The 17,761-nt window shown below is 56.3% G+C and overlaps 1 protein-coding gene across 2 annotated transcripts; it reads left to right on the top strand.

Annotated features, from left to right (window-relative positions):
* The first annotated feature begins 1,930 nt into the window (after positions 1–1,930).
* AEN (apoptosis enhancing nuclease) lies at positions 1,931–7,377 on the top strand. 2 transcript variants are annotated; one of them, XM_068958318.1, is made up of 4 exons: positions 1,931–2,048; positions 3,437–4,158; positions 4,967–5,167; positions 5,629–7,377. In XM_068958318.1, exons 2-4 carry the CDS (start codon positions 3,439–3,441, stop codon positions 5,830–5,832), a joined length of 1,125 nt encoding a protein of 374 aa, XP_068814419.1. In that variant the 5' UTR covers positions 1,931–2,048; positions 3,437–3,438; the 3' UTR covers positions 5,833–7,377. The 2 variants fall into 2 exon arrangements, with proteins under 2 accessions (XP_068814419.1, XP_068814420.1); XM_068958319.1 differs by having other exon boundaries at positions 1,966–2,048; positions 3,434–4,158; positions 5,629–7,376.
* The last annotated feature ends 10,384 nt before the right edge of the window (positions 7,378–17,761 follow it).

Genomic DNA, 17,761 nt, shown 5'->3' on the forward strand with positions numbered 1-17,761 from the left:
CAGCAATGGTCGTAACTTTAATGCTTTGGGGGGGTTAATCATCCCTAGGAAAGCAAAACAGCAATGACGGTACCAGGGAAAAGCCCTCAAGAGCCAGTCCCCTGGCACACGCTGGGTGCTGTCTCGCGGGCTCCCGCTGCGGCCCCACACCAGCGGTCGCACGCCGGCGCTCTTCATTTCTCTAGCACCGAGCTCGAGGTGGTCGCAGAGGCGATGCTGCAACAGTCAGCTCACTGCCTGCGTACAGGGGCGTGCAGGGCACAGTGACCCCCAGCAACCCAAAATGAACCGTCACCACGAGCGGCGTTGCACCATTTCACCAGAAATAACAAAAACGAGCAGAAATTTCTACAAGGAGACCTGCCAGGGCTTCCTGACAAGTTATTGTGGGACACTTTAAAGACTCTCATTAGGGGGAATTAAATTAGCTTAACAGCAGGGAAGGAAGCGAGATATGCAAAGCGCAGAGCAATAGATTTAAGGAAAAGGTTTACTAGCCGGAAGAAAAATGTAAAAGGACGAGGAAAAATTAAATTACGGGGTGATTTAATTCTTTTAATTCTGAACAGGCAGAACAAGCCCACAGGTGGTTTAAAAGGGAAACAAAAGAGCACGCTAACACTGGTCCTGCACGCTTAGCCCGGGGCAACAAGCTGAACTGCTTCCCTAAGACGTGGGGAAACGCACTTCTTGCCACAAAAAACCACTTTAGGCCAGCCCAGGCGGCCACATCCAGCGCACCCGCGCAGGGGCCGCGGAGGAGCCGCCTGCAGGCTCAGGACAACGGCCCCTCCGGCCGCAGGCTCGCCAGCGGCGGGCCCGAACGCCACGGCCGTCCAACGCAGCGCTCTTGGGCACCGACACGCAGCCCCGAAACGGGACGCGGTCCAGCTGCGTCGGGCCACAGCGCCGCGAGGCCCGGCAGCGGGGCGGCGGGCAGGCCGGGCCGCTCAGAGCCAGCGGGCCGCCGCGGCGGGACGAGGACGCACGTCGTGCCCGGCCCCCTGTGGAAGACTAGTGATTTTGTTGTTGTATAGCTCGCCTCACGACAACAAGTCACAGTCTGCCTTAGGGCGCCCGGCCTCTCCGGCGACCGCACGAAGCGCAGGGCCGGCGCGGGGGCCCCCCGGGCCACGGCGCGGCTGGGCGACCCGGCTCCGCTTCTGATCACCTCGGCCGTTGCTTTCGTGAGCCTGGCAGGGGAAAGCAACGAGAGGCCGGTCTGAAACCCCCGTCTGCGTCCGCCGCGGCCCGGGAAGCGCCGGGCACCGGGCCGAGCCGGCTGGCAGCTGCCGCCACCACACGCTCGCCTGGGCCCACGGGCGGGAGGGGAGACGCTGCGACAGGTACCGGCACGCTTGGGTGGCGGGACGGTGCCGGAGGATGATCAGGAGAGCTAATGTCCCCTTCCCTGCGCCACCAAGGGATGGGACCACCAAAAAAGTTTCTGACTGGTTCAGAGATGCCCCCAGCCGAGTGCCTCTGGAAAGGCCCCATCCCAGCGGGAACGGGCTCAGAGGTCGGGTAGGCAGAAGCAAAGAGGAGACCAGCATCCGGAGCAGCCCCGGGAGCAACGGGGCACCGGGAGGGCCGTGTCCTGTCCACGGGCACCTGCTCTTTTCCCAGCGCTGGGTTTAGTTCCTTCTTACATCAGCCGCCCTGAACGAACGAGGAGTTCCCTACAGCGAGGGCCCTTTCTGGGAGCACCTCGGCCCTAGAGGCAGGGCCCTATAGCCAGGTGCCTCCTGCCCTATAGCTCATTTAGGGAGGAGAGCCCCTGCCTGCGGGCCCACGCGTGCGGGGGGGCGGGAAGGCCAGCCCTATAGCCGAACCCACGCGGGGAGAGACCAGCCCTACAGGCGGGGGCCCCCGCAGCCTCGCCCCAGCCAGAGGGGCGCTCTCGCCCCGCCCCTTTATGCAAATCTAGCCCCCACGCAGCCAGTGGGAGGGATCGGGGGCGGGGCCACGGCGCGGCTTGCCCGGGCATGTGAGCGCGGCGGCTTCCGGCAGAGACACGTGGGAGCCGGGCCGGGCCGGGCCGGGCAGCGGTGGGTGAGGGGTTGTGCGTGGGGGGGCGGGGGTCGGGGCTTGTAAAGGGGCGGGCAGGAGGTTCTGGGGCTGGGGGGGGGGGGGGGCCTGGTCCTGAGCTATGGGGCGGACGGAGAGCCGGGGCCTAGTAACGAGGCGGGCAGGGGGCCTAGGGGTGGGCAGGGGGGCCTGGAGCTGGGCTATCGGGCGGGCAGGGGGCCTGGGGCCGGGCTGTGGGACGGGCAGGGGGGCCTGCGGCCGGGCAGCGGGGCGGGCAAGGGGCCCTAGGGCTGGGTAGGGGGGCCTGGGGCCGGGTATGGGAGCCTGGGGCTGGGCAGGGGGGCCTGGGGCCGGGTATGGGAGCCTGGGGCTGGGCAGGGGGGCCTGGGGCCGGACAGCGGGGTGGGCAGGGGAGCCTGGGGCCGGGTATGGGGGCCTGGGGCCGGGCAGCGGGGTGGGCAGGGGGGCCTGGGGCCGGGTATGGGGGCCTGGGGCCGGGCAGCGGGGTGGGCAGGGGGGGCCTGGGGCCGGGTATGGGAGCCTGGGGCTGGGCAGGGGGGCCTGGGGCCGGGTATGGGGGCCTGGCGGTAGACAGCAGGGTGGGCAGGGGGGCCTGGGGCCGGGTATGGGGGCCTGGCGGTAGACAGCAGGGTGGGCAGGGGGGCCTGGGGCCGGGTGTGGGGGCCTGGCGGTAGACAGCAGGGTGGGCAGGGGGGCCTGGGGCCGGGTATGGGGGCCTGGCGCTAGACAGCAGGGTGGGCAGGGGGGCCTGGGGCCGGGTGTGGGAGTCTGGGGCTGGGCAGGGGGGCCTGGGGCCAGGCAGCGGGCTGGGCAGGGGGGCCTGGGGCTGGGTATGGGGGCCTGGGGCTGGACAGCGGGGTGGGCAGGGGGGCCTGGGGCCGGGTATGGGAGCCTGGGGCCGGGCAGGGAGGCCTGGGGCCGGGCAGCGGGCTGGGCACGGGGGCCTGGGGCCGGGCAGGGGGGCCTGGCGCTAGACAGCAGGGTGGGCAGGGGGGGCCTGGGGCCGGGCAGGGGAGCCTGGGGCCGGGCAGGGGGGCCTGGGTCCGGGCAGCGGGGTGGGCAGGGGGGCCTGGGGCCGGGCAGTGGGGTGGGCGGGGGGCCAGGCAGTGGGGCAGGCAGGGGCTTGGGGCCCAGTAATGGAGCAGGCAAGGGGGCCAGGCTGTGTGGTGGGCGGGGGGCCTGGGGCCAGTAATGGTGCATGCAGGGGCCTGGGTCCCAGGGGTTGCAGCATCCCCCCTTCCTGCCTCTTGTCCCCCACCAGGGCTGCCCACTCCTGCCCGCGGTTGGGGGCCGGGAGGGCTCTGCGGTGGGGTGTGCCAGCCCCCTTCTCTTCTGGGAGTGCTGGTGTGGGGCTGTGTGGCGCTAACCCCCGTGCCCGTTCCAGCAGGGATGTCTCCTGGCAAGGGGCAGATGACCCCGCTCCTGGGCCCCCCAAAGGTTTCTGCACCAGCCCCGAAGGCTGCTCATGGCCCTGCTGCGGAGGGCAGCCCTCGGCCCCCAGCACCCCTCTGCCCCCAGATGGCCTCCGAGGGCCCTGGCTCGCCGCAGGGGCGCAGCAAGAAGAAGAGCCGCAAGCACCAGCGGTTCCTGGAGCGCAGGGCGCTGCTGGAGCAGAAGGGGCTGCTGAGACCCCGCAAGCGGCAAGTTGGCCAGGTCCCTACGGCCAGGCCAGTGGAGGCCGCCTGCAGCTCGCTCACCAAGGCGGGCAGCAAATGCAGCCAGCTGGCCAGCGAACCGCAGTGCGGGAAGGTCGGGAAGCCCAAGCAGGTCCTCTCCCTGTCCCCATCCACCTCTCCGGACAGCATAGCCAGGCACCACTCTGCACTGCTGTCCCAGGATGACAGTGGCAGCTCCACGGGGTTGCGGACATCCTTGCCGCTCCTGCGCCCAGGGAAGTACGTGGCCATCGACTGTGAGATGGTGGGCACCGGCCCTCGGGGGAAGCTGAGCGAGCTGGCACGGTGCACCGTGGTGAACTACGAGGGGGATGTTGTCTATGACAAATACGTCCAGCCCGAGCTCCCCATCGTGGACTACCGGACGCGCTGGAGTGGGATCACGAAGCAACACATGAAGAATGCAATTCCTTTCAGGGCTGCTCAGGCAGAGGTGAAATGGGGAGATGTAAGCCCCGGGGGCAGGAGGGGTACGACCACGCAGCCCTGAGCTAGGCTTTGCTCCGTTCCCTGTTGGGATGACCGTGCCCCAACACCCTTTTACCAGGATTCAGACAAGTCCATAGCGAGTCCTGTGCCCACACCAGCACCTCCTTCTGGTCCATCTCATGGCGGGGATTTTTACTTATAAAAATGGTGCTGCTTAGCTTCTGTTTACTTCCAGTCTCTCAGGAGTCTCTCTCCTGCCAAAAATCTTAAACTGCTGCAAACAAACCGCAGGCAAACAGCAACAGCCCCTCCAGCAGGACTGTGTCCGTGGGAGGGAGTTAGAAATATTCAGTGAAGTCCTGTCATAAATGGTTCTTGTCACTTTGCAAAAAAGTTATCATTAAATTCATGTTTAATTAAAAGCAGTAATACCGTGCTTTTGTTTATTAAAAAACAAAAAAAATTGCATGTTATCTGCCAGCCCCAAACTGGCTAAGAGGAGACCCATGCTGAGCTGCTCTGATGTACAGACACAAGCACAGGACCAGGAGCCCCCTAAGCCTTGTCTGAGGTTGGTTTGCTGTAGCTGAGCATCTGTGCCTTAAGGCTTTAACCAGTGCACTACGTGCCTGCCTTGTGCTGCTGTGGACTTAAGTAACACTGTGTAATGGGACCAGCTGATTACCTCTCAGTTCTGGGAACCTAAAAGATTAGAATCGAAGAAACTAAATTTAATGCAAAATGGTTTGTTTTATACGTAATCTGTGTTTCTTTTGCTGCACCGCTTGTCTAACCCCATCTGACGCTTCCAGATCCTGAAGATCTTGAAAGACAAGATTGTGGTAGGACACGCCATCCACAATGACTTCCAAGCCTTGAAATACTTCCATCCAAAAGACAGGACTCGAGACACCAGCCGGATTCCTTTGCTGAACCAGAAGGCAGGATTCCCTGTTAAAGTCAGTGCCTCTCTCAAGAGCTTGGCCAAGCACCTGCTCCACAAAAAGATCCAGGTGAGAGCACACCTCCACATGGGGACAGCAGATTGCATGGGTAGCAGGTTGCATAGGACTCAGCCTCCATAAGTGCTCTAGAAATCTTGAGACAGGGTGCAGGCCTCAGTTTTGCTGGGGGCCTCTAATCAGCCTGGCTCCTTCCATCCACGTGGGGTGCTATCCATGAGACAGAGACTGAGCTTATTCGTCCTATGCTCCTTCCATCTATAATCAAGTCGGGGAGATAAGCCTCTGCAGCTGAGCTGCCATTAAGCACCTCAGTAAAGCAGGGACAGGACCTGTGTCCTCCTGAAAGCAGTGATGAGAAATGCATACATCTGCTAGGCCTGTGTAAAGCTGGATCAGACCCTTGCTGTCTGTCAGATCCCCAGCACTTGTGCTTATGAGCAAGTAAACAGCGAGCTTGTAGGATTTTTGCCAACACCTTTCTAATGGGGCTTTTCCTCCTTTGCTCTCAGGTCGGCCACAAAGGGCATTCATCGGTGGAGGATGCGCAGACAACCATGGAGCTTTACAGACTGGTAGAGGTGCAGTGGGAGAAGGAGCTGGCCAGCAGCCTGCCCCCCAGGCCTCCCAGCCCCATTGCAGACAGCAGCACAGACAGCGACCAGTACATGGATGACCAGTACTGGCCCTCAGACCTGAACACAGATAGCCTATGAAGGGCGACAGCTTCTCCTCCGTGTGTTTTGAGACATCCTGGTGCCTTCAGCTATTAAAAGCAGAGGTGGCTGCTGGTGCCTGTGTGGTGGTCTTTGGGGTGCTTCCTTCCCCTAAGGCTTGTACCCCAAATGCTCTGCCCAGCAGTGGTGTCTCAGTACGGACGATGATGCGGTTGCTTCTGTCACCACCCAGCCAGTGCTGAGGGAAACACAGGTGGCAGTGCTGGGAAGTCAGACACCCCTGGCACTGCCAGTTCGGTGGGAGTATTTGGGGATGGAAAAACGGTTGCACTTTGGAACTCCTGTAGCTTTGGACCTGCCAGATCCCTCCCTGGCTTTGTTGTGATTTTTTTGACATCTGAGAATCCCCTTAGGAGGTGTGAAGTGTCTCTCGGGCAGAGGTGGTTGGGGGACCTCCTTGCTCCCAAGTTCTGCCTGATTACCCTTAGGCTTTCCAAAGGAAGTGCTGGGGAGGTTGTTCCCTTCCTTGCCTTTGGCCCCTGTGGCATGTAACCCCATCCTTCCCCCAGCCCAGGTCAGGTAGGACAGAGCACCCTGGCCTCTGGGACATGGTGGGCCACTGTGTACCCCTTCCCTCCTGAGCCAGCCTGTACCTCGGGGCACCGGCTGCGGCAGGCTGCAACCTTGGTGATGGTCAACCACAACCATCCTGTGGGAGGGAGAATGGGCAGATCCATGCTCTGTGGCCACAGCAGTTGGCTGCCTGCTGTCGGAGGCTGTCAGCCAGGGATCTTGGAGTCATACACCATGATGTCCTGCCTGTGCCCCCTCCCCATGGTTGCTTTCACTTGGGGAGGGATATGTTTAGTGTTGCTCTGGGTACCTCAGGGCGGCATCTCCCCAAAACACTGTCTGCAGCCTCTCGCTGTCACATGAGAGCCTTTCCACAGGAAAGTGTTGTAGCTGGGCTGTGTTGATTTGTCACTCAGTGCTCTGGGATGACCAGGGCCACAGCACCAGCTGGGAAGACCCCCTGTGAGCATGCGATGGCTGTGGTGGTGGGCTAGGACTGTCAGGGGACCTATATATGATGCCCTCTCAGAGGGCAGGCAGAGAAGCCCTCCATGGTGGTGGGCAAGTGACTAGTCTTGCTGCTAATTTCTTACCTCTTCCCTGAATCTGTAGTGTTGAACAGGACCTCGCTGTGACCCTGTGAAATGGTCAGAAGGAAAAGCAGTGTTTCCTTCTTCCTGAACATGCAGCCACGTGGGCCAATTATTTCAGAATTGTGGAAGAATTCAAGTTGGCAGGGATTTCTGGAAGTCATCTAGTCCATAATGTACATCACAGCCTTAGTACAGCAGTTTATTGCTGTCTTGCTGACACTGAAAAACTGCGGACCATCCAGGGCCAGTTAAATGACTAGTTTTCTTCCCACCTTCATTTCACAATGAAGGCCAAAAAAAAAAAAAAAGTCCAGGTTTAATCAGTGTCTAATTCCCCCCAAGACACAATAGGATGCACTGGATTTTAAACAGAGTATTCGTACATTTGTCAAATTGTGAATTAAAAATCATTACTGGAAAAACCTGTGTGTTGCTTGCATGATCAGATTGGGACATTCTCCAGGAGGGAGCAGGGTAAGGATGAGGTCTTTATGCCTTGTGCATTCACTGGCTGCATCACGTGCTGTGCTCCAGTGGCCACAAACCTATACGCAGCCAGAAAAGATATTTTAGGTGTCTTGATTATGGTTGGAGTGAGCTGCATCCTCCCTCGTGCAGCAAGGCAATTCCCCAGCATTAGAGGAGAGTCCCATCGTGCCATCTGCTCTGGTGATTCTTGTGATTACCTGCTGCACTTCAAGGACAGCTCTGCAAAGCTGTTTGGCAAGAAATAGTGGCTGTGCTTAGCCAAAGCCAGTGCGGTCCGGCGCTACCAGTTGCTAATGAGCCCTATTCCGTAGGACAGTGGTGGTGGCTTTCCAATTGCTTTTTCCTCCAGGGTTGCTTTTGAGTTCTCTGTTGTGCAAAAGGATGTCCTTGTGTCCTCGATGAGATGCTGGTGGTTGTGTTGCTGTGTAGGTAGGGCCCTCCTGCCTTTTTGCAGCAGACAGAAGCTGCCTGTTGTGCAAGACTTGCAAGATGAGGGTTGCTTGGAGCAAGGGCATGTCATGAAGAGCAGTTTAAAGAAAGCCTGTTTCAAGAGAAGGTGTCCCACTGTGTCATCCGGCCCCTCCTGAGGCAAGGCTGTCATGGAGCCTGCTCCTGACTCACATGAGGACTTCCCCCCGCTAATGAGGATGAGCCTGTTACTAGAGCCACTGCTTCGGCACCTGCTTTGGAAGAGAAAATCTAGTCTGAGCTGATGTTTTTAAGAATGAAATTAAGTTGGCTGTTGCACTGTGGGGAGGCTGGCTCAGCCCTACTTCCCTGAAGTTGATCATTATATGAGTCACCTACATTTGGTATACTCTTAAAAAAATAATTTTTAAAAAGCCTGTTTCTAATGTGGCCAGTACTCCAAAGCCCTATCTCTGCCAGTACTCCCAACCTCAGGAAATGTTTTGTCTGAAGGCAAACCTACAGGTACTTGATAACTACATTCCCTGAGCACCAAAAGATGCACTTCACCAGAACGCAGAAGATGACCCAAGCAGGCAGTATGATTGTTAAAAATACCAGCCAGCATTTCCCCATCTCTGTTCACAGGACTTGCTCACCTGTATGGGCTCCGGGTGCTACAGGTCTGATAATATATCTGTGCAAAGCACCTCAGAGCGAGAGCCAGGTCAGCTCTGCAGGAGCCTCATACCGATGCAAAGCGTCTCCCCTTTGTGCAGCACTCCCTAAGCCATCATATCCTTGCTGGCTATTTAGGGCATATAGCCCATGGCTCTTGGTGCTGGTGCCCCTCGGACCTGCAATGGCGAACCCAGCTGTTGCTGGAGAGAAGGGAGGTTGCTGGATGGGTGCTGGAGGACTACCAGCACTGCAGAGGCTTTCGGCAGCTTTGCCATGGCAAGGAGTGGGTAAGGTAGCCAGCATTAAAATGAAGTCCACGTCTCCCCGCAGCTAGGCTAGACAGGGTCAGAGGCTTTTCCCTGTGGGCAGTGGGAGGGAGAGTTCAGCCAGAGCCTTGGGAAGCGGCCAAGTCAGCCGAGTGACGCAGGCACACCTGACGCATAGATCAGTGCAATTACAAGATGCATCTTGCACTTCCCTTCTTAACTCTTCCTTGCCTGGCAGAAGCAGCCTGGAGACAGCCTAGAAATGCTCTGACATATATAGAACATGTCTAAACGGATCTGCCCTCCCGGTGACATGAGCGCAATGTTTCAACAGTTGTGCTGCTCCTTTTAAACCAAAAAATCAATAACCTGATTAGAAGGGATAAGAAACGTGGCTCCATAGCAAGGTCTTTCAAACCTGTTGGTGCCAGTCTGTGTCAAGCATGTTCCTGACCCAGCAAGGCCGTAAAGCATCGCCTGCTCCACCTGCTGTGCGTGCCTCAGAGTGCAGTTCAGCTGAGCACCTGCACAACTCCATGCAGCATCAACAGGTCCCTGTTAGGTACAGGAGGGACCTATGCCAGCAGCATGCTGCACGGAGCATGCGAGGTGGAGCATTTGTACCTGGACACCTGTAGGAGAAGGACAGCTGACATAAGTCTTTCTGCATTTGCTCCTCACTGCCCTTTCCATCTCTCCCAGAAACAGTGGCAGGAGAGAAGCACAGATGTGGGAAAGGTGAAAGGAACGCAGATACAGGAGAGCTGTAGGCACCAAGGTCCAAGAAGGCTGAGGAAATTTCCTGTCCCACTGACTAAGAAGAGAAAAGCCTGACCCCTTGCAGAAGCGAGTCACCATGAAACCTGCCTTAGGTCCTGCCTAAGTTGCCACTGAGAGAACACCATGCTCGTGCCTTGTGTGACTCAGCAGCCATCCAGCCTGGCCAAAACCCTTTGTTTATGGAGGGAAACGTCTTACTCTGGTGCTGACCTTTAGCTTTGAGATGTGAATGTCCATTTTGCCCCACATTGCCCTGAACAGGACACAGTGGAGTTTCCCCAAAAGCCATCTCCCCGCTGGTCGCCCTGCACAAAGGCAATCATTCAAGCCTGCCGTGACTTGGGTTATTTATCAGGCTCGGGCGGCTGCCAAATCTTCTCACGCTTTCATCTCGAATGAGATCCCAACCAAAAACATACAGAAGGAAAAGCACGTCGGAGAAAATGTGAGCCGCAACGTGTGGCTGTGCTGGCAGAGTGCCAAGTGGGCTGAGAGCCAGGCAACGCTGCGCCAAGGCCCTTCGGCTTCCCCGTCCTCGCCCGGCGTGCCGCTCTCACCAGCTGTGAGAGGCTTGGCGCTATCCAAAACGAGACCCCAGACCCCGGGGTGGGGGGAGGGACTCGCTTTTGCAGGCAGCGGCCACCCCTAGCAGGCAGTGGCACAGAGCGCCCCGCTGCTCCTGGACAACGTGCGCGTGTCCCTGGTTCACTGACGTTCGCATGCGAAGGCTTCGTTTTCCAGCGTGACGCAGGCATGCGACTCTCATCAGAGCGAAACATCCTCCCTTGCTGCACCGGGCTGGCATCCCTCCAGCCCTCCTTCACCTGATAACGCTGCTTCACCCTCAACTTCTGGCCCCATAAAGGCACAGTTCAAGACCCAGGTGTGTCCAGGATGAGGATGGGGAACAGCACAGAAAGAGGTGGAAGGACACAAGGCTTTATCAGCCTGTGACTCATTCTGCGTTGCAGTCAGCCACAGACAGGAGGAAAGAGTAATTAAGAAAAAAACAGAATCAGAAGAACACATCTAAAGTATCAACCATTAAAACGCTTTAGAAAGAACCACTTCCAAAAGTGTGCCTGGGCTGGGATGGATGAAATACTACATAGGATCAGCTCTAGAGCAAGGGACAGATTTTTCTAAGCGCTCCACCTTTGTATTTCGGGGCAGATTTTTCCCTCCGCTACGGTCCCTGAGGTTTTCCATGGCCTGCCTCCACAACCGCCGCTGAGCCCTTCTGGAAACGGCATTTAACGCTTGCAGCGTAGTACAAGGGGCTGGGAAAAACCTCAGACTCTCTCTCAGAGCACATGTTATGCAGAGCTTGGCCCCATCTCCACGACACTGATTTAAACTCCCTGTTGAAATGTTCCCTGTTCTGGGGACAAATTTGCTGTTGTCATGGCCTGTGGAGCTCACGCATCGTGCAAGTTTTGCTGCTGTGCCATCTTCTCCAGACCTTGGGGAAGCTGAGGAACAAACTGGGGGTCAGTCACAACTTACATCAGTTTTGAAAGGCTGGAAGAAAGCACGTTCTGCTCTCAAGCCCACAGTAACTCCCAAGGCACGGTTGCTGAGGAAGGAGGTTGGACAGGAGAATCCCGGAGGAGTCTCCCTTCAAGTCCTTTGTGAAAAGCTCTTCAAGAAAAAATAGCCAGGTGTGGGAGAAAAACCTCATGACAGGTGACAGGTGGTAGGTGGTGGTAGTGGTAACCTGCTACATGCTGATGAAGGTGAGTGTCCGTCAGCAGTGTTTGCTGTGAATAATATTAATGACAAATTTCATCCCTTTTCCACCTGGTGAACCATTTGAGAGCTAATCAGGATTTTCACAGATGTTTGTGAATATTCACCTAAATGTCAGGGCATTGCTACGGCTCAGAATAGTCATTATTTGCACTGTTTTATCACCGTCCTGGCGTGGTGGTGCTCCTGTTGGAAGGCTGAACATCCTCAAGCGGGTGGAGGAGAGTGGGAGTGGGTATTGGGCTGGCTCGGCGTTTACACTAAAAATCATGACAATTTGAGAATTCGCAAAATACTTGGCGGTTGTCTGCATGCCCCTGAATAATGATTAATAAAAGCCCATGAAGCCATCAATGGGAACTCAGGGCTTTTTTATCAGAGGAAAAACATTGTCAAATTAGTTTTTCAACCAGCTGCAAGAGCAGGTAACTGATAAGCTCGTCATTGGAGTGGATTTGAACCAATGGGAGCAGATGGGTGACAGCATTTACTTCTGTCTAGCAACAGCTTCTCCTTGAGCACCACACAACAATTCAAACTGCGACGTGCTTTCTCCTGCTTTTATTATGCTTCCTCCTTTACTCTCATCCTGCTAAAAGGGGGTTTTCATGGCGGACAGTCAGAAATTGAGTTCACAGTGGCTTGACCCCAATTTTCTGCATGGTTTTGGTGCCCCTTCCTCTCCCGCAGGACGAGAGCTGGCGGGAGCTAGCGCAAGCCCGAGGCGAGGAGCGGGTGGGCGTCCCCCCAGCCGTCTGTGCCAGGCGTGCTGCGCCTCCTCTCACCCGCGCCGTCCCACCAGCACGGTCCAAGAGGCTGCAACGGCAGCCCCGAGGGCTGAGCAGAGCCCGCTCGCCCCAGCGTGGCGGGATGCTAAGGTCGTGCTTGCCTCCTCTTTTCCTCTGAGCGCGTCCTTCCTCCCTTCAGGCTGTTTTCCCCTCGCCACCCCAGGGCAGCAGCCGGGCATGGGTGTAGGATATCCTTCGGATTCTTGAAAATATTTAATAGTATAGCGAGCAGTTTTGACCCGAAGGCAGGAAACGCAGCTCCAGGGAACACCGGCTTCTCCCAGCCCTCCCGGTGAGTGTGCGGCTGTGGATTTGCTGTTGGGTAGATTTGCTGGCCCCCGTGGGACCGTACAGGCTCCGTGCGTACCTGTGCACGGAGAGGGAGTGCTAGGGGGAGCTGCACCGCGCGGGGAGGGTTTGCCTTGATGCCAGCTCTGGTTTTCTAAGCGCGGGCCAAGGATGTTTCGACTGCTAGGTGACCCCCAAATTCCTGGGAGTGGAGCGGTGTAGGTCCCTAATAACAACCACGGGGCAATCTGCGCCTGCAGAGCTTGCAGCCTGCTGGGGCTTGGAGACGTAGAGGGACCATTCCTCCCATTTGCAGCCAGAAAGCAGAGGCTTGGATGAGGTGACTTGGCGAAGATCAGATTAGGCTGCAGCAGAGGGAGGGATTGACCTCTCTTTGCCCCTTCCCCACCCGGCGCCCCCCTGTCAGCGCCTTTCTCTTCTACGCAAGTGTGAATTAGAAGGCAGAAAACTTGCAGCTGGCTATAAATTAAAATCTCAGGAGCCTTAATAACCTGCTCGGCCGGAAGAAGCAAATAGGTGTGATCTAAAAATGAATAGGCGCATCTGCCGGTCGCTTAGCACTTCAGCTGCAGGAGGGGTGTGCGCGTGTGGCACGCGCGCGTGGGTGTGCGACCTGCCAGCGCAGCCTCGCGGATTGGCTGCAAAAAGCCTTCCCAGCCAATAGCAGGGACCAGTGGGGCCTAGCAACAGCCTTTCCCTAATGAAAAACAAGGCACTTAGCCATCGTGACTGTCTGCAGATACAATATTCTCTCAGAGCGCCCCATCCTCCAAATGTACCCGGGGCGCCCCGCAGCCCAGGCTGGCGCGAGGGCACGCAGCACCGGGCCGGCGCCTCGGCAGGCTGCACGCCAGCACAGACGGCTACAGAAGGTGCTTTGGGAGTCTGCGCTGGCGTAGCGTGACCCAAACGGCCGAGGTGTCCAGCATCTGACTCCCCCCGCTCAGCCTCTGGGCGCTGGATGGGTGTCAGGAGCGCAGGAAGGAGCTGCTGTTTGGTGTGGGCAAAGCAGAAGCTGCTAGGGAAGGTGCAGGGCATGAGATTGAGGGAGGAAAAGGTCCCCAATGCCGGGACCACCCCTCAGCACCGCAGGGAGCCTGCTGGAGACACCCGCAACGTCCTGCAGCCGCGGCTGCCCTGCTGCTGCGGAGAGCAGGGCTATCCGCCGGGGCACACGCTACCCTGACCCCGGCTAGAGACCATGGGACGTGCCCGCAGCCGCTGCTGCTGCTGGGAGCCCGGGACCCTTGCGGGCAGCAAGGAAGGACGCTGGCCGGGAAGGGCCGGGCACAGGGCTGAGCGCCTCGCAGAGACGCCAGCTCTGCTAGCGCGTTGGCCGGCCAGCTGGGATGCCTGACATGTGAGAGTGATTCCCAGCATTAGCAACAGCCTCAATAGCCTCCCTAGGCACCAGCTCGCAAAATAACCACCAAGCTTATGGCTGTAGGGGAAAGAAAGGGCTGGGCCTGGGGTTAGCGGACAAGGGGACGTATGATGCATATCAGGGCATAGAGATGATCTTTTAAGTCTTTTTGCCCTTTCAAAGCTTTTCTTTAGTAAAAATCACTCTTCTGTGGCTGTTTCAGGTGTGTGTCTAGTTCCTGCAGGGGAGGCAGGTTGTGAGATGGGAGAACGGCAGAAGCGGTTTAGGCACAACGTCACTTTTGAGCTTCAGACATCCCGTTCCCCGGGAACAGCAAGATGCAGGTCGACTCTCTGCTGGCAATATGTGTAATTCCCAGGAAGGTGGCAGGGGGAGAGGGCCTAGCTCCAGCCACCTGGGGACCGGGAACAACAGCATGGCGCAGTGATTCCTCCATCCCCAGTAGCTGCATCTTCTCAGGAAACTTTAAGCTCTGCGCTGACCTTTCAGTCTTTCAACTTGCTTTTGCTCGTACCAGTTCACCCTCTGTTTTGCAGACAGGGAGATGCAAGAGTGTCTACAGTGTTTTTTAAGTTTGCCAAGTCAAAAGGGAGGTTTCAGCTCTGCTTGAAGTACAGCCTATGCCTCCAGGTCAGACCTTCCCTGGAGGAGAGCTGCCCCGGCAGGCAGGGAACAGCCCCTAGGGAAACACAGTCTCAGAGTGAATAGCCGGGACTGAGCTGCTCCCGCACACCCCAAGCCTTCCTCATACAGCAAGTTTTGCATTAGAAATAACAGAGGGTTTTTTTGTTTTGTTTTCTCTCCCAGACTAGAAAACAGCAAAATATTCTCACCTTTCTAATGATGTCTGACACAGGCAGGAACAGCAAGGTGTAGAGCTGGTGGCTGGAGGGCAACGTGACCCTATTTCCGAAGCAGAGTAACCCCAGCTCTCCCGCGGAGATGCGTGCTGGGAAGGAACTGCGTAGTCTTAACGCTGAACCCCCCCCCGAGACCTGCCACACTTCTGCCACAACATGGCCCAGGCTTGCTGAGGCTGGGCCTCCCTGGATACATCCCTGGGACTGATTTGCCGCTGACATGCTCTCAGTGACACCCGCACGATATCCTACGGGCTTGCATTTTCTGCTGATGGCCCGTGTCTCTGCAACAATGGATGGAGCAAGGTGAAGACTCTTCTCCTTGGCTCTGCCACCTCGTCACAGCGTGACGGCAGCCCAAATCTCTGTCTGCGGGGGGCCAAGGGCTGGAGGGACGAGGGCTAGGGAGGCTCACCCACAGCTGTGAGCTCCTGCAGGAGTCCCAGAGCATCAGGCCTGACAGAGCCAGGCATTGCTATGGAAAATGCTGAAAAATAATTAGGGTGGGGGGAAAGCAAAACTGTGATTCTCCACTCCTTTGGGTTGACTCCTCAGGGAAGCAAACCCAAGTTTTCACTCTATTCCTGCCCATTTCAGGTTTGTGCAGTCCTGGCTGTTCACTAGATGGTGCCCTCGGGCTGCTGCTTTCTCAGTTATTCCCTCTCATGTCCATGATGGGACAGAGGCTGGGGCGGCCTGCTCCACCCCAGCTCATCACAGAGTATTTTAGGAAGGTCACAAACACAAATGGTCAATGGACTTCCAGCTCAAAGACATAGAGACAAGTGGGCAAAGCAGGCAGGCAGTGCTGGACCCTCACAGGGCAGGAAAGAGGTGAAAATCGGATTTCTTTAAGACTCATGTTCACATCTGTCTTGTGTCAAACCTTTAGTAACACACGCTTCTTCGCTTGGCCTACAGCTGTGGCCGTTACTTTGGTCGATAAAGTTAAACGTGTCCCTTACCTGCCATGCCCTGAAAAGAGGAGCTTAAAAGCCACATGCTTTGCCCATATACAAGGGCCAATTAAATTACTATGCATTCTGGGGACAGTTGCTTAGTTTTCACATGGTAACACTTAAAGGGAACTAATTGCAGCGCATCGATCATGCAGTGGTGTATCCAAGCACTTCACTGGGCATGAAATTTCCTCTCAAGAGACGGCTGGCAAAAGGTGTGAGCAGATTGCATGGACCAGACCTCATGTTCCCTGGGGAAATGGCACTTTGGTGGCTGTTGCAACAGACGGGGCAAAACATGGCTAGCCCCGAGTTCAAACCACAGCCTTTTTCTATTCAGTCAAAGGTTAAAGCTAATCACCATTTCTATTAGGGAAGAGAAGGAGCCTAAGGCCAAAGGGAAAGGGAGTGAATCATACTGCAAAGGTGAATGTTGAAAGCACCCTTCTCTCTTTTTCCAGAGAGAGTCAAAATTTCTTGTTCTAGTGCTGCTAGTTTCTGTCCCCTTCCTCCCCCAAGGCTTTGGGGATTACACTCAAACGAAAACACCACCAGGAAAATGCTGGTCTCCAAGCCAAGCCCTGATACGTCCTGATTTGAGGCTACACAGTCCTGATGCTGGAACATGCCGGCCCTCCTCCAGCAGCTCTGCTGGTGCTGCTTGCCCACACCCTGTGAGCCCCACTGGTATCCCATGTCTAGGAGTGGTGCATCAGAGGTTTCTGCATTAACACTAGCTTTAAAAGCAAGCTTGGCTTTAAAACAATGGTACTAGTCGCTGCTGTAGCTGGTCCGTGGGAACATGTAGATACATCCCACTCACTCCCCATCTGGCCACAGCTTCAGGGTTTGGAAGTGGTGCCCCTCACCAGATGTATGAGCTCCCTGTTCTCCTGTCTGCTACTGGACTATAGAGCCCCTAATTCACTCCTCTGGCAAGGAGACAGGTTAGCACAAGGAGTAACTCCCTGCAGCTCAACATAAGAATGTGTCACTTGGGACTTGTAAAGTTAGACTGGTTAGACTGGCCAGAAGGACTAGCAGAGCCCTACAACATACCAACCTCCTACCCAGCAGGAGGGATGGAAGAGGCTGGAGAAGCCCTAGCTCAGCTTGACAGGACCTGTCTGGGCTTCTCCTGGTTGCAGCTCCACGACTGCCTCCCTGCACTGTCTTGACTCTTTCAGGAAGGCCCACCACGCTTCTGCAGCTGGTGGCCATACACACAAAACGGCTGCGTTGTGCCGAATGGAGAGGGACTGACAGCTGCTTGAGACAAATGTGCATAATGCGAACACCGACACCAGTGACCATAGGATCCTGGGTGGGTGAAAATGCAGCCGTTACATATGAAAGTACAGACTAGGTACACTGTTCTGTGAAAAAATGTGTTGTGAAAAATTGGGCATTGGGTACCTGTGTCTGGTCATCGTGTGTTGCAAGCAGTGGTCTCTGTTCCATATCTCAGTTTTATCCAAACCCCTCAGTACTTGCATTTTATACTTCTGCCACTGGGAAGCCACTTTATATCCCATCTTTGGCAAAATAGGGGATAGAAGATGGGAAGGACGAAGGAGGCAATTTTGTGGATATCGAGTGCATGCACTTGAGTAAAATAGCAACTAGCAATCCATCACCGAAAAAGAAACATATAAAGCCATAATTCTGGGGGAGGGAAGAAAAGAAGAGAAAGGCAAGCTAAGACACATTAGTAGTAGGGGGAGGATATCTATTCACTTAGAAATGTAAATCAATGGGCATAAGGCAGCATTAGCTGAATCCATTAGAGACGAGCCTAGACCTGGAGCAAGAGGAGGTGCCAACAGAGGGCTGCAGCACATCCACAAGCCTGCATTGGGACCCAGAACAAGAATAGCAGGAGCTGCTACAGGTCAGTACTAAGGTCTATGTGCAGTCCTAGCAGATGACTGCAGTTGACCTTCACCTGATTAGGATGGAGATTCTCTCCCTTTTCCTAGACACCGCTCCCACCCTTATAAAAGGGGAAGCCCAATTATGAGTGGCAACTTCCAAGGGCCAAGTCACACAGGGTCACTCTGTGGTGGTATTGTAGGAGATGCTGATGTCCCCCTTAATCTTTTGGTCTCTTAAAATAACAGAATGATGGA

The sequence above is a fragment of the Struthio camelus genome, chromosome 12 (genome assembly GCF_040807025.1).
Source record: "Struthio camelus isolate bStrCam1 chromosome 12, bStrCam1.hap1, whole genome shotgun sequence".
Taxonomy (NCBI): Eukaryota; Metazoa; Chordata; class Aves; order Struthioniformes; family Struthionidae; genus Struthio; species Struthio camelus.